Source organism: Misgurnus anguillicaudatus, chromosome 21, assembly GCF_027580225.2.
Source record: "Misgurnus anguillicaudatus chromosome 21, ASM2758022v2, whole genome shotgun sequence".
NCBI classification, from domain to species: Eukaryota; Metazoa; Chordata; class Actinopteri; order Cypriniformes; family Cobitidae; genus Misgurnus; species Misgurnus anguillicaudatus.
The window spans coordinates 35,189,005-35,211,356 of record NC_073357.2 but is presented as its reverse complement, the minus strand read 5'-3'; the positions used below and the strand labels follow the sequence as shown (position 1 = coordinate 35,211,356).

At 39.6% G+C, this 22,352-nt stretch overlaps 2 protein-coding genes across 8 annotated transcripts in view; both read right to left on the bottom strand.

Annotated features, from left to right (window-relative positions):
* The window catches only part of fhod1 (formin homology 2 domain containing 1), a 68,356-nt gene extending 66,737 nt beyond the window's left edge, over window positions 1-1,619 (bottom strand). For 6 of the 7 annotated variants that reach the window (XM_055204967.2, XM_055204974.2, XM_055204984.2 and 3 more), the window contains exon 1: window positions 1,228-1,619. In XM_055204967.2, the coding sequence (XP_055060942.2) occupies window positions 1,228-1,392 (165 nt within the window). In that variant the 5' untranslated portion in view covers window positions 1,393-1,619. The remainder of the gene's footprint in view (window positions 1-1,227) is intronic. The other variant, XM_055204995.2, reaches the window with a different exon arrangement.
* Window positions 1,620-2,503: 884 nt separating this feature from the next.
* The window catches only part of rfx7a (regulatory factor X7a), a 117,591-nt gene continuing 97,742 nt past the window's right edge, over window positions 2,504-22,352 (bottom strand). The window contains exons 3-9 of the mRNA XM_055204960.2: window positions 13,051-13,136; window positions 12,821-12,943; window positions 11,678-11,794; window positions 10,484-10,568; window positions 10,139-10,346; window positions 9,372-9,670; window positions 2,504-8,738 (exon numbers count right to left, since the gene is read on the bottom strand). Of these exons, the coding sequence (XP_055060935.2) occupies window positions 5,286-8,738; window positions 9,372-9,670; window positions 10,139-10,346; window positions 10,484-10,568; window positions 11,678-11,794; window positions 12,821-12,943; window positions 13,051-13,136 (4,371 nt within the window). The 3' untranslated portion in view covers window positions 2,504-5,285. The remainder of the gene's footprint in view (window positions 8,739-9,371; window positions 9,671-10,138; window positions 10,347-10,483; window positions 10,569-11,677; window positions 11,795-12,820; window positions 12,944-13,050; window positions 13,137-22,352) is intronic.

Here is a 22,352-nt window from a genome sequence, read left to right as displayed (position 1 = left end):
AGTAAAAGTGAACACTCAAAGCAATAATTTTCATTATTTAACCCTTAAAAGGCAAGAACACCATTAGAAAGTTAATTTACTTTGTCGTTTATGAAAATGGCATGTAAAGCTAAACATTTTTCGTATACAATGCAAATTACACCAGACGAATGTGCAATAAAGCCTGGCGTAGGCTTTGCTCAGCCATCACTACGTTAATAATAGAGCAGACAGAAATATAGGCAATGTCTGATACAAATATAGCAATGTCAGTAATAAGAGGTTGATTGAAAAGTTGGGCTTATCTTCTGTTTACAGATCCCACCCTTTTCCGCAAGCATCAACTCGCTCTAGCTTCAGGCATTTCTGGAGCCCAAACAATGTCACTTGCTTGGTGGATATAAACACATGGACACACACAGGCCTTTCACTGTGCGCTCAAATGTAGTTGTTCAACATACCGTGGATCTTCTTTGCTTAGTGACTAATGCATAAGCAAATTCCGGTTTCTGTTCCTTTATTTTGTAATAATGTTCAAGTTAATAAGTACCAGCATCTACAAAGGTAAATGCATTAGGATTCACTTGAACTACAGAGGCTGTTTGGACAGTGATTGTCAACCACATGGCCTCAACAAACTTTAAGAAACTCAACAGCCCTAAGATGACTTAAATGATTTAATATAGGACAAACCAGTTTTATTCTATTATTTAGATTTTTTGTGTTTGGTTATTTATATAGCATAATTTTTTTTAAGTAAGGCAAGCTCCAGAATACGTTATTGGTAAAAATGTAGGTGGGGACCTTTAAATAATGTTTTGGACGAAGTAAAAAAAGATTGAGAGGGTTTAGGACATGTGGGCTTGACACTGGCCATTCAGTTTCTTGATACTGCGCGTGCCCCCGCACGACTCTGGGAGCTATTTAAATGGCAAAACAATGCAATGCTTTGTATAATAGGACGTAACGAAAAACTCGTTCAGATAAAGGCTATTAAATAACAGTCACTCATTTTTTTCTACAAGATACAGCAAATATTGTTTGCTCATATTTACTTCACATTTACAACATTCATCCCACTGTTAACGTTACAGTAGCCTATCTAACGAAATATCTTAATTAAGAACACGTTTAGCTCCAAAGTCCACAAGCCAACTTAGGATAATTTATTTAGCCTCGGAGGTTATTGAAAGGACACGGCGTACAGGTAAAACACCTTGCTGAGGTAAATGAGATTCAAACACTCACCTTCAGCGGCGCCGCGAGCAGTTTGTGAACACCGGCGACCTGCTCGTGCAGCGGCTGATGCTCGTTGAAGTCATACTGAGGAGGTCTGCGGGGCTCGGGGAAGTTCGAGCACACAAACGGGTCTGAATCCTCCAGGTACTGCACTCGACACGTTATCACAGCCATGGTGTATCCGTCCGTGGTTACACAGTCTAAAAGTTGAACTTGCTTTCCGCAGCAGGCTTCTGTTTCTTACAAGTCATCTACGACAGAAAGTTGCTCGCCATTCGCCGCTGTCAACAACACTGAATTGAACTGGTGCCGTAGTCAAATTATAGAGCATTGACGTCATGTAGGATATGCACTCAGAAATCGGCGCGCCGATCCGCTTGGAACATATGAGGTGGTTCGAGTTCATGCAGCGCTGCGCGGAGTGACCGCAGGATGATATCACAGTGCCACGAGAGAAGAGATTTCGAATCGCCCTCGCGATACTGTGATGTCGTATGCCAATCGTTCTGCGCAGTGCAGAATGAAGTCGTACACGCCCATGAACTTCAATGAGTCACGAGCTTGGAAATACGAACTTCGCATATGAGCTCATCAGCATCATGATGTCACTCTATACAATTATGGAAACTGATTGAAATATTTTAAAACCAGATACATGACTTCAAATGTTATTATAGTCAGCGTTGCTGTCTTGACAACCTCGGTCGTGAGTATGTGTTAAACACGGCACGGTTGTGTGTGTATGTAAAATGAATCAGCTAAAGAAACACTACAGAATAAAACTGTGTGTTAGGGCTCCACCTACTGTTTAGATTAAGTAGTCTTCGTAAATCTTCCGTATGTCGTCTTAAATTTCATGCAAAACAGAGGCAAACTATTTTTACTTTTCATGTAAACACGCTTTTGGAACTAGAAAGTGTGCTCAATATGTAAGCCTACATTCTTGTTGATTTATATTGCATGCGGTTTTGTCTACTACTTTATACACACACAGAGAACAAAAGTTGGTAATGCTTTACAAAAAGTTTATTGGTTTTTAAAACCACCTTTAAAAAAAATTCAATGTCAGTAAGCACTTTCAATACAAAAGAATGATGTTTTGCTGAAATGTAATAACAAATTTATCAAACTACCATAAAGATTCTGTACATATACAATTCCAACATAAGAGATCAGAAAGGTAGAAAAAAGACAAGGGTAAAGCTCAACTCTACCAGGTCAGAGAATAGCACAGTCTCAAATCTGGTCTGTCTCTTTACTAAAATCAACAGTAGTGCTTATTTAAAAAAAAACAAGAAAAAAACTATTCACATATTTTTTAGAGAAACCAGAAATATGAAGACGTGTTACAATAAATGAGTTATTATACACCTAGTGAATTTCTTTCTACTGAACAGAAATACTAATATTACTCTAATGAGTGATGACAATTATGTACAATAATGTTAAACAAATGCACATTTATGATGTTTTAATAAATTTGATTCTTTAAATATTATTAATTTAAACAGTTTAATTGCTTTCACTTTTTTATATGCCGCCTGCATCGCTCTGAGATCTGAACATAAGAACATGACGTAACAGACACATTTTGACTAGTGTTACTACTAGAAAGTAAAAGTAACCTATACGAGGGTTACATGTGTTTCACTTAAGATCTCAATATTTTTGTTCTTAAGGGAAATTAGTGCAATAAAATGAATCTCTAGAGCTTTATGAGTTTTCCGTTGTTACATTTCCAGTGTTCACTGTTAGATCCATGTCCATCACAACAGATATGCAATCTAGTAATATTAAACCACAACACGTATTGTAAAACCCATGCTATTTTCACACACAAGTACACTCTTCTGCAAAAAAAGGTGAATGCTTGAAAAACATCTGCAAGTCAAAGCATAAGAGAGAAAGAAAAAAAGGCTATTCTTAATAATGAGACTTTCACAAGCTATGTCTATACAAGAGATGCCTAGATAATTAAAAACTATTTATTGGCTCATAATTAAAAGAAAACACATTTGTTAGGGACCATTGATAAATATCATATCAATATGAATGTCAGTGAAACTGTTAAAAGTAAATTTTTATCTTGAAAATAAAGCTTATTTACAAAAAACAGCAAAACAAACTGAACTTTAATAGTCTGCTTTGATAATTCCCCTAGAATGGCCCTGCTACAAAGGTCTGACATGTAAATAAAAAAATCTGAATTTAATTCAAGTGCTACAGTGGTTGTATGCTTTCAAAAAGACACAATTATTCCCTAAAACTTCACCAATCTTGGCCCCATTTGACCTGTCCAGTAATGCCATTTTTAAAGCATTTCATGTTGGGGTAAGTCGTTGAATTTAAAAGTAATGATACTAAGCAATACAATTGCTCCTACATTTTTATTAATTTTTACAAAGCTTGTCTTTGGTAAGGACGTAAGGCTAAGATCGACTTCAAGAACTATCACACTTAGTAACAAAGTATAACTTATGCTCTGATGTTTGGTAAGCATTTCACTTATCAAATACTCCAAGTACAGCATGATACAGTAATGGCAATTATTTCAAGTTTAGATGAAAAGAACTGTATTGTATTAGCAATGCAATTAGGACTTTTATTTTCTTTGTTTTATTTTTAAGTTGGTATGATTCATTTGGTTAAGAGGCTCATTATTAAAGGCTCTTTAACTTTAACTTTTTAAAAGTTCCTGAATGAAGAAAGTAGAGAACTGTCTAATAGAAAAACATTCTTACAATTATCCAAACACTTTGTCTAATAGTTAATTTAGTAAATTAAACCATACATACTTCTACATCTCATTTCTGCAAAGTGCGAATTGTTAAACAAATATAAGCATCAATTGGGAGGGGGTCAATACAATACTTGGCCATGTAAATGCATAGTTTTCAAGATTATTTTTTTATAGTTTTGACAGAGCCTTCATTCAATATATTTCAAATATATTCCTTTCAACGACAATAATTCACTTTGGCATTTTGGTTTAATCAGTTTCTGTAACCCCCAATTTTTGCTTCAAATACTTCCATTTAAAATGAGAGCACTTGGTCAATTTACATCCTTAGTCGTATTTAGGCTGCAAATGGAATTTAAAGGTGCCAGTTAGTGCAAAAACGAATGCCATTATTTTTCAACGATTGTATCAAATTTAGCATGTTCTGTGGGATACGACTCTCCTGGGACACCCTGAGATGCAGCTTAAGGAAATGCACTGTAATGTACAGTTTCGACTTTGTTTTTGTTAAATATTAGCACATAGAACTTTAAATACCAAAAGGGCACTCGATTATTCACTTTAAGCAATTCTGAGCAGCTACCAAACATAACTTAAAAAAGATTTTGTGCAAACAGATGCATACGTCCTAACTGATGTAGTGGTTACTGTAAGAATAAAGCTGCAAATAGAATTGCTTCTTGGTTCACATTGAGAAATCAAACGTGGCACATTTATGCCCAATTAGTGCAAACGCTTTCCAAATAATTGTTGCAGGTAAGCTGCTTGTATTTCAAAGAGCAATAATAAGCATCAGCTGAATGTGATCTTTATCTGGTTGGATCTTCCCTTATTCCTGGACAATTTGCAAATTTGTTATCTGCTGAAACACAATACATGTTACAGGAATATGTTCAAATCCATCACTTATAAGGTTTTCTGCACATGGAAGCCCTGATTTTATGTTTACAGAGTGAGAAAGCAAATTTAAAGTGGTACAGCACCCCAAACAGCTAGTGTAGTTTAAAATACACCCGTTTTCTTTTAAGGGGTTAAAAATGAATACATGTTTATGCAATGCACTTTGACTAAAATGTTAAAGGATCGTATTAAAGCACAAAATAGTTCCCAGTTTTGCACCACTGATTCAAAGAACCAGCTTTTTTTAAAGAGTGATAATTTCTGTTCAGCCTGGCACTTTAGTCTGGACCTGTGTTATGATGTTTAAAGGTTTACTGTAGTAGGTGCTCCACATCAAGGTAATTACATACACACATACAGTGACCTTTCAATAACAAATACATAGAAAAACATTTAAATATTTAAAACAATACAAAACAAAAAAATATTACCCCAACATTTCCACTGTTGCCTGGTCTTTGCTTTCCAACCAGTCAAAGCCGGCAGAATTCACAGTCTCGCTACAAATCTGTTGAAAAAGCGGGTCATTCTTCAGTTCTTCCAGTGTCGAGTCTTCGTATTGTCCCTGCTGTTGACTGGGGTCAAAAAGAAGGTTGGTATCTAAATTATTCAAGTCATTTATGCTACTGGAGAGCTCAGAGGTTAGTCGCATATCACTGGGAAACTCTGTACCCCCAGCACTGAGCTCTGACCCTTGGCCCACAAGCTGTGAGCCAGCATTCAATGCTTCCTCGTTTAAAAGATCTTTAACAGTCCTGTCTAAATCCAAGGTCTGCTGGTGCTCACGTTGTCGGAGGTTTTGCTGTAGAGGCAGCAGCATGCCCCGACTCTGCTGATCCGGCCCGAGAAGCTGCCGCCTGCCTAAGTGCTCCCGCTGTGGAAGCTGGTGCTCCACCGCTGCAGATTGTGCTTGGCTTTCCTCTGCAGAGAACCTCACAGGCTCTTCCCTGGCATTTTTCATGAGGTAACCAGGCTTCTGAGACTCAAAGGCTGATGAACAAGGTGAGATCAGAGCTTGGTGGCTGGCATTGCCAGGGAAGCCGGGCACTGTGGTGGTCTCCAGAATCTGGGTGAGATTCATGCGGGCAGTGTAGTTGGAGGGCATGTTGTTGATTCCGAGGCCACGTAACGAGTCATCTCCATCGCCATCCATTTTGCCGATGAGGACGTTGGTGATGTTTTTGGTATTACTCTGCTGGTTGCCTGCTTGCATGGGTAAAACCTCAGACTGCATCATAACAGTAACTGGAACAGATTGACTTCTCTGTGCCATGCTGCTGATGCTTTCATGCGTTGTTTCGCTGTTGGTTAAGATGTTAAGCACTTCTGGTGTCACAGGAGAATTAAAAGGAGAAACCACAGAACGTGGGACATTGAGGGCTTGGGTCCCACTCAAGTTGCGCTGCCTGACTGCCGGACTTACGCTGCGACAACGAAAAGTTCCAGACCCTGAGGATGAAGTGCCGGCCTTGTTATCGAGGGGGGCTGGGACGGCAAATCCCTCTTGCTTATTGAGGTTGGCCAATTGCTGTTGGATAGGCGATATGGGTGTTAAGCGGCTGATATGACTTTCGTGATGTCTGGTTTGGGACAGGCAAGACTGGCCTGGTATGGCAAAGGCGTGAGGCTTCCTAAAGTGGTCATCTACCAGATCTTGGTAGCTAGGCAAAATGCTAATACCATTATTGGAGCTCACACCACTGTTACTGTACCCACTGTTCATCCACTCCAGTTTAGCTTTATCTGGATGTGTGGCCATGGGTCTTTGCATGGGTTTGACAGGACTAGAAGAGACAGTACTTCCATCATGGTATCCAGTGATGCTGGAGTTAATAGGAGTAAATGCAAAAGGATTCCTGCATTCAACAGGGCTGGGTGGGATGCTATTGCTGCAGTTTGAGTGTGGGGTACCGATAGGAGTTTGTCGACTACTCCCAAGAGCACTGTCGACTGGTGTGGTAGGGGCTAGACGTGAGCTGGGGCTTTCATGCATCAATCCCTGGCTGCCTCCCATCATTTCAGAAGTTGGGGTAGGAGTTGGGGTGGGCGTATGAATTGGAGTGCTACTGCTATGAGCTGAGCTGTAGTACAGAGCGTTAGTCTGGAGGGTGGATATCATGGAACTCTGCATGGTTTGTTGTTGGGTTTGCAGTGAAATATCCATACAGTTGCTAAAATTTTGCATGCTACTATTAATTTTCATCTGCTCTTCCATTTGTACAAGCTCCTCTACGATGCTGTCCTGTGTCATATCATCATCATTAAAGGGGAAGAAGCCAACATTGGATTGGGTACCATATTCACTCATCTGAGCCTGCTGGTTGGGAGGAGAGGCTTGAGTAACCCCCGGAAGGGCTTCCATCACTGGAGTGGACATTCGCTTTTGATCCAACAATATTTGTGGGCCATAAACATTTTGATGTTGTTGAGTGGCACCTTGTGGCTCATCCCAATACAGACTTTTTAGTTCGCATACTGCAGAAGAGTCAGACTGGTCTAAAAGCAAATCTTGTGAGTTTTTTGTTACTTGTTGTAGCAAAGCTTGACCTGGAGCACTGACAGTACGGGTGACCACATCTTTACCTTCCATACCTGATGAAGATCCTTCCCATCTCCCTTGAGAAATGCTCCGAGGCCTGCTAACTGTCTGAAACATGGTGTTCCCACCTGGAGTATCCTTACAGGAGATGCTTGTTGTAGAGGTGACAGGAACTCTATAATTCATTACTGAGGAGGATCCTTCCCATCTGCCCTGGGCGATGTTTTGTGATCTGCGAACTGTCTGGAAGCCAGTACTTCTAACCAGAGCTTTGCCTATGGATGTGATAGGTGCACTTTCTGGCCTCATTGGAGTGCTGCTTAATCTTGGGATTTGCTTCACCGTCATATCTGGCTTAGGTCCATCAGGCCCACCAGCTAGTAGTTGAGAGATATGGGCTTTTTTTACAGGCATTGGGCCTAAATCGGTGCATAAGCCAGGTCTCTTTTGAGGGCTCTTGGACGCCAAAACCACATTCCCTTGTGACATCACTGATGCATTACAGCTGATTGACCGATCGTTGCTTGTGTTTCGATTTGCTGTGTTCTGGTAAAAAGTGCTTTCATTAATGTTGGGGTTATTATTGCTGCCAGCAGCCTGAATATTGACACTAGGGACTGTCCTTTCATTGCATTTGGTCCCTGTTAGAGCATCCAACCCCGGACAGCCCTTCTCAAGAGGAGTGGGTACGCTAGCTGCCCTGGGTTTGAACATTTCTGTCCGTTGAACACCCCCACAGGCTTGCTGAGCAGTTGCTAGCGTACTTGTGCCACCCTGAGCTTGACCACTCCCAATTATGGCTTCAGTATTTATCTTTGTGTTGACGATGGATGTCGTGGTGAATCGCCCTGGCCTTGCCAAAACAGATGACATTGCAGCTATAGATCCACTGCGAACACGTGTGACTGGTTGCGGATCATCACTGAGGCTGGCAACTCCAGCGGATGCAGGCCTGACTTTGTTGCTGGTAGGGGTATCTGCTGATGTGCGGGTCCCACTGCCACTTGACCCTAGAGATATGGTGGTCATCTTGACTACGTTGACTGAACTAACGTGGGGAGTTGACATTACAGTCTTGATGGGGCTGTTAGTGAAGAGCAGGGTTGGTGAGCGCAAAGTTAGGCCACTAGAGGCAGATGGTTTGGGCAGGATTTGGGGGTAACGGTGACGAGCTAACCGGTCGCTTACTGGACTAGCTGGGACATTCTGAGGAGTCTTGGGGCACTGCTTAACAGGCTGCAATGACTGGGTAACCACCTGAAAGTTTACGGGAAGAACTTTGTTGTCTGCAGATGGCACAGGAACAGGGCTGGGAGACATCAACGGCCTACTCCTTTGAACCTATAGAAGATGCAAAAAAATATATAAGCATTATTCAGAGATTAAGTCCTAGTTAGTTGGCTGACCATAAATCGGAACAGAGACGATTTTTGCACCTTACCCTGCAAGATTCGGTTGCTAACAGGAGTTAACTAACAGGACTTAGTCCGAAGCGGGAGGAATTATGATAATGCTCTCAAAACTGTTGCCTACAATCCGTGTGTTTGGTGTAGTCCAAGAAAAAAGATTAACGTTGGAGACGATAACTCATGTCATTGTTTACTTTGGGGTATGAACCTTTTGCATATCGTTAACATGTACTAACACACACTTACACACCAAAGGAAATGTAAAAACGTAAATCGGACAATAGGTGCTCTAAGGCCAATCTGACCTATTAAGATGCAAATAAAACATCTTGTACTTTTTATTCTTTCATGTCTGTTGCTTTAAAGAAAACAAATCAGAAATCTGTATTGACCCATTTGTGATCCAAAACCGGCAATCAAATCATGATTGGTGCATCACCTAATATAAAATGTAGTAATTTCTATTACCCCTGTTCAATCACAAACATTATTTTTGTTGATTAGCTAGCATATTAAGCTCACACTTAATTTAGGCAGACAATAAAAAAAAGGTATCTTCTCTTACTGTGATGGGGCTAGAAACTGCTGCTACCACAATCCCGATAGGCTGAGGTGACAAAAGAGCAGGACTTCCACAGGGTATGCATGTCCCTGCACCAGGAGTTGTGCCCCCATCTGCTCTCCTGACCTGGGCTTCACCAGGGAGTGGAGAGTGCAGCTTTTGTTCTTGCTGCTTCTTCTGTATCTTCCTCTGTAGCTGCTGCTTGGCATCTACAGAAGGTGAGACCAGGGTTTTAACCTGAGGCTGGAATGAGTGTAAATCAGCTGTGGGAGCAAATGCTGAGTGCATGGACATCTTCGCTCCTGGGAAAAACACAAGGAATATAAATCAATAAATAGTAAGTTGTAGAAAAATGATGATGTTATACAATTTTTTCTAAATTATGTGCATGCAATTGAGAAGCTCAGATGCCAAAGCCGCTTAACGCCACCTCCATCAAAAAATTATCTAACGGTATTGGCAGAGTACTCTCGGCACGTATTATACAGTCATTCATCAAATACTTTTGCTTCAAATCCACTTAATACTGGCCTCAGGTCATTCAAAAATACCAGGTTTGTTGGCAGAATCTATTTAGAATCTGAATAAGAAAAGCTAATTTATAAGAAAACATGTCAGATGGGTATTAGATGCCAGAGGGTTTACATCTTGTATGTCAGAGGGTTTTGCATCTGTGCTCTTCAATAATTCTCAGGTTTGCCACAAGGTGGAGACATTTCCAAGTGAAGATAGATGAATTAAATTGTGTGGCAGATAGAAGTTGATTGTACCTGACGGTGAACCTGTCATTACAGTAAGTGCTGCAACAGACTTGGTTCCAATGTAGTGACTGTTCAAAAGATACCGAGCCAGATCCTCAACACTGTCGAACTGCCGACTTAGCACTTTCTGTGCCCACTCGCACACCAAACCACACGCCGCCAGACGCACCTCATCTTCTGCACTGGACATAAGACCACTCGTCTCAAACACCTCACACTGAATGTAAAGAGTTAAAGCACATCAGATTTTGACACAATACATTGAAGCAATGAGCAAATTCTTCAGCAGAACTATGTGATGAAATGATAAAAAGTTACAATAACAGAAAAAAATACAAAAAAGTACAAACTTACCCCATCACCTGATTTGTGAAGATCTAGGATGGGTAGAGAAGGCATGTGCACAAAAGCCTTTTTCCTAAGTCCACTATAGCAATACATGCACATGAGTTAAGCAAAAGCATCACAATTTGTCCAGTCACACATCAGCAAAAGCATAAAGGATATTGTTGATATTTTAATGTTTGTGACACAGTAAGTTTAAAATATACCATCAAACCAGCCCTAGCAGATTTGTACTAATTCAAGTATCACACACACTTTATATATACACATACTTTTGATTTACAGATTATCTACTGGAGCCTATAACTTCATACCGGTCATAATGGAAGCGGATAAATATGCCAGATTATGTTCAATGATGTACACCGCCACCACCATAATATAATTATATTAAACATGACTAGTATGACTATTTTATAGCTGAATTAAGCAATCACTAACCAAAAATCCCTAGTTATTTTTCTTGCATTAGAGAATATACAAGTACTCCTCTACTGACATGAAGGTTGTTGTTGTTTTCATGGGCATTAGAAACCTTTAAGGAGAATCTCCTTAAATCTCTTGCATCGACAACCATCAACAACAACCATGGTTTATTTTGGTGGCACAACTCAAAAATTAAATATATATTTCACATGCACAAATAACCCTGCTGTTACCTAATACAAAATAACCACAAGCACCATTACAGCATTTCTGGCAATGACTCAAAGCTATAAATAAGTTTGCTTCCCCACTTTTACACACTCTACCAACTAAGCAGTAAGATAAACTTTGGTGATTGGTAAACTGATTTATATTTATACTTTTTATTTTATTTTCTAGAATTAGAAAGTATTTATTGTCTCTTTAGCAAGGGTTATCATATAGCCATGTTTACCTAGGTAGGATAAACCTAAGTTGAAACGGCTTGTCATTGTAAGATAATATGGCACAGAAATGAATGTGAACGTTGAGGAATGTCTTTTGAAGACCAAGCATTTGGCAGCTCATGCTAAATAGGTTTTCTATATAGCAAAACTCTGTGCTCAAAGGTCTCTGAAGTTTTATTCAATTTCTGATCTAAATTTAGCAGTGACATGAAATACAGCAACAGATGTTTTAGGACGAAGAGTTCAGGGACAGAAGGGTGCGCATGTGTGTCCGTTTTGGGGTGCTGAGATAGGGGCTGAAACTGTTACAAAATGTTCCACCAAAGGATATTTGGATTTGCCTCGCATGCCAAGTCGACGCGCCTTCATGTTGGGAAAAACATTCTTCATGATCTTTCCAAAGTCGGCAGCACTGAGAGCGTGATACCCCAAACTATCACAGTAACTCCTGAGAAACACACACACATAGTCAAGAAATCAATGACCTTTTCAAGAACAATAATCACAAAATAGAAACATCACAATAAATCAAGTAGTACGTGGACATAATTTGCTTAAAGGCACATTATGTCAATTTTGGCACTAAAGTTTGCTATAATAATAATATCGGCCTAGAAAATCACAACTTTTAATTTTCCTTCAGTCTTAATACACGATGTAACTACAGAAGAGTCAAGTTTTAAATAGAAAAAATATTGAAACTCTTTGGTCATTTTTGAGCACAATGCTAATGGTCTAATCAGATTCAATGGATTATGCTAAGCTATGCTAAAAGTGGTAGCACCAGACCCAGAGATCAGCTGAATGGATTCCAAAATGGTAAAACTCAAATGTTTAACCGGGTGGTTTCCTGGACAGGGATTAGCTTAAGCCAGGACTAGGCCTCAGTTTAATTAGGAAATATACGTAGTTTTAACAAACACTCCTTAGTAAAAACATTACTTGTGTGCATTTTGAGGCAAAACAGAGGACACTGATGTATTTTAAAAAATGTCAGTGCAAGATGTTATCAGTTTGAACAGCTCTTGCATTTTAGTCTAGGACTAGTCTAATCCCTGTCGAGGAAACCACCCCTAGGGGAGCTGGAAAATAAGCATATTTTCAAAAAAGTGGAGTGTCCCTTTAAGCCAGAATAGGCTTTATGCCCAGCTGCACTACTTCCTGAACTTCAGCCAGCTCCTTGTTTCCTGTCTGCCATTATTGGACAAACTGATTAATCCAGGTGTGTCTGATTATTGATGTTGTGACTACTGAGGTCAGGCACACCTGGATTAATCAGTTTGTCCCATAATGGCAGACAGGAAACAAGGACCAGGCTGAAGTTCAGGAAGTAGTGCAGCTGGGCGTAAAGCCTACTGCTTAATTCAGAATAATGATTTCATGCAACATCATGTTTACTCTCTTGAGGATGGGATCTCTGTAAGCTTGTTGGGTTTAAAGCAAAGTCCATGATGACACAGGATTCCTGACTTACTTGTACTCATCGTAGACTTCCTGTTTAGGCAGCGAGGTTTCAGGATGTTCCTCAAGATGGTTACGAATCCAGCTAAATGCATGCATCTGCTGGGCACGACTGGATGATACAGAGCTCTGCTCACTGGAGGAGAATTACACAACAGCGAAGTACATTTATATACCACAAATTAAAATAATAGAAACATATGTAAGTATAAGAGAAAACAGTAAAATACACATTATACTAACATTTTCTCACTGCCACTACTGGCTCCAGAAGGCAGCCTGAGATAGAGGTAGAGTTTCTCAATGTCTGTAAGCTTCTCCACATCTTGCTGAAACACACAAAGAAAACAGTGTTAAATATTCACCTCTTTAAAAAATTACTTCATATGAGCTTATATTCTACCTCCACCTCAAATAGTGATTTCACTGTTTGGACAAACAGATACTCTATGTCCCTGCTCATGAACATGAAAGAAAGATTATCTGTGTAGAGGTTTGGATACATTTACACGCCTGCTTGTAGGAAGTTTCGATCAGTTTCACATCCTGACTTTGCAATATTTTGCCATTTTCCTTGCAAAAGCATTCTAACTCTGTCAAATTGGTTGGGTGTCTCCTGTGCACAGCCCTCTTCAGATCACCCCATATATGTTCGATGAGATTTAGATCTGGATTCTGGCTGGGCCATTCTTAAACCTATTTCATTTACCCTAATTAAAGCACCAGTTCCAGCTGAAGAAAAGCAGGTACAAAGCATGATGCTACCACCCTTTATGCTTTACTGTGGGCAAGGTGTTCTTTTGGTGATGTGGTGTGTTTTTTTTTTGCACCAAACAAATCTTTTGGTATTATGGCCAAAGTTCAGCTTTGGTCTTATCGGACTATAATACATTGATTCAAAAGGCTTTGGGAGATAGAAATATTTGTTACAAACGTTAGATGGGCTTAGATGTTTTTTTGTTTAAAAAGGCTCACAGCCCAAACATAAAGAATTCAGAAGATTACTGTCACATGTAGGGAGCAACCGGTACTTGCCAGATATTGTTGCAATTCTTTTAATGTTGCTGTAGGCCTAATGTTTACTGTCTTTACAGTTTTTCATGGTATATAACAATGTCTTGGAAATGTTTTCTAACCCTCTGTTGATTAATATTTCTAAACAGCGAGATCCCGTACCTGCTGAAAAAGCTCTCTGCGGCCCATGGCTTTTTCAGTTGGATGTTACCAAACTGATGTCAGAAAAATTCAGGACCAGTCATACATTATTAAGGGTTAATTTGTCATTTTAATTGATGTATTTAATTTAATTGACTAATTTATATTTAACTTAAAGGAATAGTCTACTCATTTTCAATATTAAAATATGTTATTACCTTAACTAAGAATTGTTGATACATCCCTCTATCATCTGTGTGCGTGCACGTAAGTGCTGGAGTGGCTGCGACGCTTCGATAGCATTTAGCTTAGACCCATTCATTCAATGGTACCAATCAGCGCTTTTGGATGTTACGTTAAACTTAATGGGATTAATGTCTTGTCACATCGTGTGGACACTTGGAAAGAGGAATGTAAACACTCGGTTTTTCTTCTGGAGCTATATCTCTTATTAGAACGTGAAAACACTGTGGAACTGCAGGTAAGCACCGCAGCTTTTAAATGTGGACATTGATCATTTACTTTATCGTGACATGACTATTAAAACATGTTATGAGATATCGCCACTGATATATTTATAAGCAGCATGCAAAAACATCTCCCTGACACTTTTAAAAAAACGTTTTATATAGTACTGACAAGAACAAAGTTTAATAATAATAATCGAGTGCTCGTATCGCGTTAAGAATAAATGAGAAAGCAATAGTATAGTTATACAAGTATAGTTTTATTAACTTTTACCTCGCGCCAAAACAATAACAACACAAAAGACACTAAATATGAATAAAAAAACAAGTAATAGTTTGATCATGACACCAAATACTGCTGATTTGATCTCATTTTGACGATCATAAACAAACAAGGCCAACATGAGAGCCAGGGAATCCCTGTCAGAGATGTAGCCCAGATAGGGCGGTGGTCAGCGGGGCGAGTGAACACTGATGTCCGCTCATGCTTTGGTTCTCATTCGTACCGAATCTCACTAAGCAAACGTTCAAACAGGCGCTATCTTTACTAATCGACTGCAGATTTAAATATAATACAGATACATTCTCGACTGAACTAATCTTAAAACTACACTTTGTGACCAAGAAACGGTAATATAAAGAAACGGCTTTTCCGTCCATTGAGTTGTTATGAGGTTCAAAGCAGCCGAAAGTGTTACCTGTCATTCTGGCCGCCCTCAAATCCGTGGCGGAAGAAGTAGTTCTCAAACAAAGAAGCTTTTAAAATAACTCTGTTGTTATTTTCTAGTTTTCGTTTTTCAAACGTGTGCCGTCGAACTGTTGTATAAAAGCAATATCGCTCTCGGAGTCGTGTGATATAGCTCTATATTAAGCGATATTGCTTAAATATATATATTTATATAAAAAAATTATATATTTATATAATTATATATTTATATTTATTTTTTTTTTTTATATATATATATATATGTGTGTGTGTGTGTTGCAATTTTACAATAGATGAGAAACAGGTTCTAACATGATTCATCTTGGTTTCATTTTTTAAATCACAAAAACCTGCAATTTTAACAGCAATATGTAGGCATTTTATATGCACTTTATGCATAGTCTATGCGTAACTCTACGTAGCCCAACGTGCACCTCTCCAAAAATGTCAGAAATGATCAGAACCATAAGGCCCAGATATGTAAGTACCGACATTTATATTAATATGTGGTCTGTCCGCATTTCATTTAATCCTTTTCACTCCAGTGTATTGATGGCAAAACAAGCTCAGAACATGAATCTTGAGTGTTTTAGCTTTCAGATAATGCAAAATGTACAATTGATGATTGAATATTTGTTGTAAAACAAGTACAGAAACACATAGACTGACGTCTCGATCTTGTCGAATCAGGTACTCAAGATGGCGGCAGACGAATTTGAGAAGTGAGTGATGTACGCGGTTGACGTCATCTGATATTCATGTATATATTAATGAACTCAAGCTGCAAACGGGCTATTTTGGACCCAGCCCAGGTCAGTAGTTGGGGACGTGACACAATGGCTGAACACGTAATACATGTTTTTGTACTTGACATAAGCACTATTCGGACGGGATTAGTTTTCCAAACGACGTTTGAGTTTCAACGTGTCCCCCAGGACGTCTGTGATTTTATGTAGGGATGTCCCGATCCGATCACGTGATCGGAAATCGGCCCCGATCACGTGGTTTCAGACTCGATCGGAATCGGACGTTACCTCCCGATCAGGACTCGGATACATATGCAGGGTTTAAAATCCATTAGGTCTCGCTCTGCTCCGCGCCAGTGTACGCGCTGCGCTGGTGCGTGTGAACTGATGAGAAGAGAATAGGCTTGCTCGACTTCACGCAGCGCCGCAACAACCGGCAGCCGGATGACGTCCAAGCTCCGCGAGAGCGATTTAAAAGCAAACTCCTCCGTATGATTTCGCGGATCACTCTCGCGGTAGTTTGACGCCACCCGGCTGTCGATTGTTGCGGCGCCGCATGAAGTCGAACAAGCCTATTGACGTGCTTTTAAATTCATTCATAGGCTTCACACTCGTGCGTGCAAGGAACCCACGACAAGACCGGGTTTTTACCGCTCATTTAAACGACGCGTTGATTGTTTTTGTCACATGCTCAGACGCAGCTCCGCGTCTCACTCAGAACCTCAAGAACGCGCATTCGCGCAGGATACTGTAGAGATGAGAGATAGAGAGAGAGGTAAGAATGGTGGCCACGTCGAGAAAACTTAATAGAAGTCTAGAAACAAAGTATTAAAGTATGTCTAGCCATGTCACTCATTTCATTACAATATGTTAACTAGATAACTGGATACAACTGATTGTATAGTTTAATAAAATAATGTATTTTGATTATACAGATACTGCTGACCAGCTTAGGGAATCTCTATGGCTAATTTATAAGATATATTGCTGAATCAGTATGTTGTTTTTCTTGTTAATTGAGTCTTTTTGGGTAGCCTATCTTATGCCTAGAATTAGTCAAGGAGGTTGATTCTTATAACTTCCTTCAAAGTTTGATCAATTGTGCATAATGACATGTGCAACAAATGCATATAGGGTGTCAGACTCATAGATTTGCATAATTTAAAGTTCAGGTTTTAAAGTTTGGCTCAACATGTGGCACAGCTTTAAAACTGAAACTTATAAAATCCTATCAGAGGTCCAAAATGTAATTGAAACACACCAGTGGCTTTGCTGTCATCAGGATTAAACATTTTACCCCTCGAACCCTCCCTCCCAACAGAGCATCCCCCACAAAACAAATCCCAATTTAACCCCTGTACATATACTATATATATTCTCATTATTTTTTAACACATCTGTAGGTATGCGCTGGCACATAGTTAGACTCTTTTGACTCCGCACAGAAACAGCAATGTGTGCGGCATGACATAAGGAACATCCTGGTTCTGTTTTTTTTGCTCTTATTTATTCTTTTTTTAAGTATTATAAAAGTATCGGATCGGGACTCGGTATCGGCAGATACTCAAAATCAAATGACTCGGACTCGGACTCGAGGGCAAAAAAACCTGATCGGGACATCCCTAATTTTATGTACCGATTCGGACGGGATTCAAATTCTCAGGCTATTCCAGAGATGGGAGTGTCTGTTTCATGCATTTGGAGTTTGCAGAAGATAACGTGCTCTGTATACGCGTGTTTGTAATGTTTAATATTTTGCTTTAAAATGTAAAATTATTACAGAACATGTAATTTATTCTTTTAATTTTAACAAATCATAATAAAATATAAAAATCTTACTAAATTAATGTTAGCCTACGTGTTTTATATAACTGTCTCTGCTTATAATAAACACAAAGAAATAAAGAAATAATGATTAATAAAATTTAATATCTTTATTAATTAACATTACCATTCCGGAGTTGAACAACTTTGAACGGAGTTTCTTATAACGTTAATGATATTACAGTGGCCAGTCTTAACAGAGTTTGATATTCAGCTCGTATTGATTTAATTATTTTATTTTGCCGAATGCGAAAAAACATTCATATCTGAATGAATGGGACTCAGGAAATACAATATACGCGCATTAGTAAGACCTTACCGCAGATCACGTAGGCCAAAACACAAAATGAACCACGTTTTCAAAAGATATTGCGGGCAAACACAGACATTTGCATCCGAACGGGATTAAATTTCTCAGAGGACCTCTGAGTTCAGCGAAAAACAGTAGGTAAATTGCTCTGGAATTCTTACGGAGGTCGTCAGAGAAAAACACAGACATGGCCGATTCGGACGGGATTAAAAACACAGAGGACCTCTGAGAAGCACGATTTTCTCAGAGGTCCCCTTGTAAAACTAATCCCGTCCGAATAGGGCTATAGAGACAATAAAATGTTTTCAAAAAACATCCATTTTGAAACCCATTTTCAAAAGTTTGAATTTCTAGGCCCCCAAAATGCAGTAGTCTGGTATATGAACAGCCAAGCGAATAAAAAGTTGTCCACTTATTGTTGAAAATTAAGTAATGTAAATAACTTTTATTACTGAACAAGAAAATAGGTTAATTACTGGATGAAACTGGGGGTGACAAGATACCCCTGATAACTGGACGACTTGCGGACAGAAAGATGGGCATCACAGATGTTTGAAAGCACTGGTGTTACATAACCCAACCAGCTAAAATTATCCACTAAAAATATTATCCACCAACAGAGTAGTAAACAAATCCAAATTTTGTCCCTTTTCCAAAACACACTCAAAGACAGACAGACAGACACATGAAATGAAGATCTGATCTTCAGGTATTTCTGACTCTCATATAGTGATAAAGCTGAAGTAAGCTGTCGAGTGCTAGTGTTATAAGAGAGCAATGAATAGCTCTTCAAAGAGAATGTCAAAGATGTTTGGGTGGGGCAGACCTGATTTAAATTCTGCCCGAGTAGAGAGGAGCAGACACAAGTTTCCTCAGGCACTGCTCTCCATCTTTACTTACATTCTCGCACACTGACGGGCATACACTTAACATTTCACATTTCAATGGCTGCATCAAAAATCTCAAAAATCTATATTTTCACTTTTAACACCTTTTGATTGCATTTCTAGCGAGAAGAAATTAGTATTGTAGTTTTCCAATATGGGATTAGTTATTCACAAAATCACACTTTGGTTTATATTTTGAACGGAATTCCATTACTCTTCCTATAAAGGCGGTCCGAATCCACTTCCCGGAGCTGCCTTCATGCTGCCATTGCCTCATGATGCAGCAGGGCAACAAGTCAGCTGCCTTGGGTTTCGATGTAGTCATTATAAAGATAGATTTAATAGAGATTTGATGGCAACACCTACACCTTGCTTCCACCATAAGATACATGCAAAGTTCAAAAACCTGGGACCAGCAGAGCGGTGAACAAGGAATTAAACAGACTTCAATAGGATTGTACAGCATAACCCCAAACAGGAAGTCAATCCAAGGTAAAAATAATCCGAAGAATACCTAATCCCCCAGTGATCAGAGCAGCCGGTTAAACTAGCAAAAAAACAAGCCTTTGTTTTCATTTTCTGTGTGACCAATGGAAATGGAGATCTTCAGAAGTTCATGAACATCACACAAGTGATGCCCAAATTAACCTTTTGGTGTAAAGGCCATGTAAAGTGGGATAGTAAACAATATCAACATAAACATTAAAACTGCAAGCAGTGATGGAAGGGCCCTCGCACGCATGTGCACCGCCACTCTATGGCCTTAGTAAAGCAATAAACCAGGGGGATTGAAATTTCCGTGGATAAATATAGGTGGATATTCAAAGGAACTTTGAAGTGCCACTACTCCTTTATGCAGCAGGTGGCGCTATGACTGTAATTGATTGTTGTAACATTGATGTGTTGAGGCCAGGACCCTTGTCAAACGTATGATGTCTGTGACAGGTCGGACATTGCATGTCTGAGTTACAACAGCTTTCTCATGGCGAAAAATCAAACATTGACAGGCCACAACGGACACGCCCCTTTAACGAAATGTCAAGATCTTCACAATTTTTCATTGTGAAGTTCCTAAGTTCAGACTGACCAAATATGATGATGATCTGAATACATTTCAATGAGCCGTAAATCACAGTGTAAAACATGTCATTTCCTGCTTCCAGCAGGTGGCGCTATAACTTTTACTGAATATTGCCATGTTGATGTGTTCAGGACAGGACAATTTTCAAACTTGTGAAGCGTGGGTCAGGTTGGACATTTTAAACCTGAGTTAGAACAACTTCCTGTTTCATTGAGAAACACAGAAATTTGGCAAGCCGCCACATACACACGCTCCATTGAAATGTCAAGATCTCCGCAATTTAGCATTGCAAAGCCCTTTAGATGACACTCACCAAATATGATGATTATCTGATTAAATTTATAGGAGGAGTTTGTTAAAATACGAAGGCCAGAAATGGCAAAAGTTGCACTCAAATTTCAGAGAAAATTCAAAATGGCTGACTTCCTGTGGGGTTTAGAGCTTTGCTCCAAGAGACTTTTTTGTAGGTCTTGGGGTGATACATGATCCTACTGCATTTCGTATTTGTGCGATTAACGTAGCGGGGGGCTGCTCTATTTAATTTTTGTAGGTGGCGCTATAGAGCCATTTTAACACCCCAAGTTCTGAAGCCTATATCACATGAAAATATTCGCCACTTTTGACACGTGTGGAACGTTTCATGACTTTTTGAGCTCGTTTAGGCTGTCAAAAATGGGATTCATTTAGCGATACTTTGCGAGGCCGCAACGGACACGCCCTTTAACGAAAAGTCAAGGTCGTTGCTATTTATCATCACACAAGGTCTTGAGATTAGACTGATGAAATATGATGTTGATATGGTTAAATCTCTAAGAGCAGTAAGTCACAGCATAAAAGGTGGTATTTCCTGCTTCCTCTAGGTGGCGCTATGACTGATACTGAATTATGCCATGTTGATGTGTTCAGGCCGGGACCCTTATGAAACGTGTGAAGTTGGGGGCAGATCGGAGTATGTATGTCTGAATTACAACAGCTTCCTGTTTCATGGTGAAACATCACACTTTGCCAGGCTGCCACGGACACGCCCTTCAATGAAAAGTCAAGATCTTTGCAATTTATTATCGCAAAGGACTTAAGATCAGTCTGACCAGATATGATGATGATTTGATTAAATCTCTAAGAGCAGTAAATCACAGCGTAAAACATGGCATTTCCTGCTACCTCTAGGTGGCGCTATGACTGAAGCTGTATATTGGCATTGAAATGTGTTCAGGCCAATACCCTTATCAAACGTATGAAGCGTGGGGCAGATTGGACATTGTATGCCTGAGTTAGAGCCACTTCCTGTTTCATGGCGAAAATGCAGAAATTTGTCAGGCCGCCACGGACACACCCTCCAACGAAAAGTCAAGATCTCCGCAATTTAACATCGCAAAGGACTTTAGATGAGATTGTCCAAATATGACAATGATCGGATTAAATCTGTAGGAGGAGTTCGTTAAAGTATGAAGCCTGGAAATGACCAAATTTGCACAAAATCAAGGCAAAAATTAAAAATGGCGGACTTCCTGTTGGGTTTAGAGCTTCGCCCCAAGAGACTTTTTTTTAGGTCTTGGGGTGATAGATGATCCTACCAAATTTCGTATCTGTACGTTTTTCGTAGCGGGGGGGCTGTTCTCTTGAAATTTTGCAGGTGGCGCTATCGAGCCATTTCTACACGCCCACTTCTGGCGCCTATACCACATGTAAATTTTCGCCACTTCTGACATGTGTGCAAAATTTCATGAGTTTTCGAGCATGTTTCGCCCCTCAAAAATGCGATTCACTTTGGAGAAGAAGAAGAATAAATAATAATAATAATAATAAATATAGCTGCAAGCAGCAATGGCGGGCCCTCGCACGTTTGTTTACCGCTACACGGTGTCTCCGAGAAAACGATGCACGGTGGGCAAGTGCATCAAGTGGGTAAATATCATGCTGCTACTGAACCATTTAGGTACTGTAGGTAAAAGAAACCCCACATTTTAGACAAACGGGGGCGCTAGTGAGCCACTAAATAGACACGCCTTTATCTGACGTTTTTGTCAACACTTAACAGCCGACAAATCTGATGTGTGTGCCAAATTTAAAGTTAATCTAAGCACACCAAGAGCCTTAAATATGCCTGACATAAAAGTAAAGTTTGACACGTTGCCATGGGAACAGCGTTAGAGATGTCAAAAATTCCTTCGCAATTTAGCGTCTACAATGTCTCAGCATCATGTTGACAACTTCTGGTGTGAATTGCATTATTTCCCTAGAAGGAGTATTAAAAAGAACATTGCATGCGACTGTCAGGCTTAAATAAGCCTTTAAAATGAAAGTAAAAAGTTTGACGCGTTGCCATGGGAACAGCGTTTGAGATATCAAAAATCCCTTCACTTTTTTAT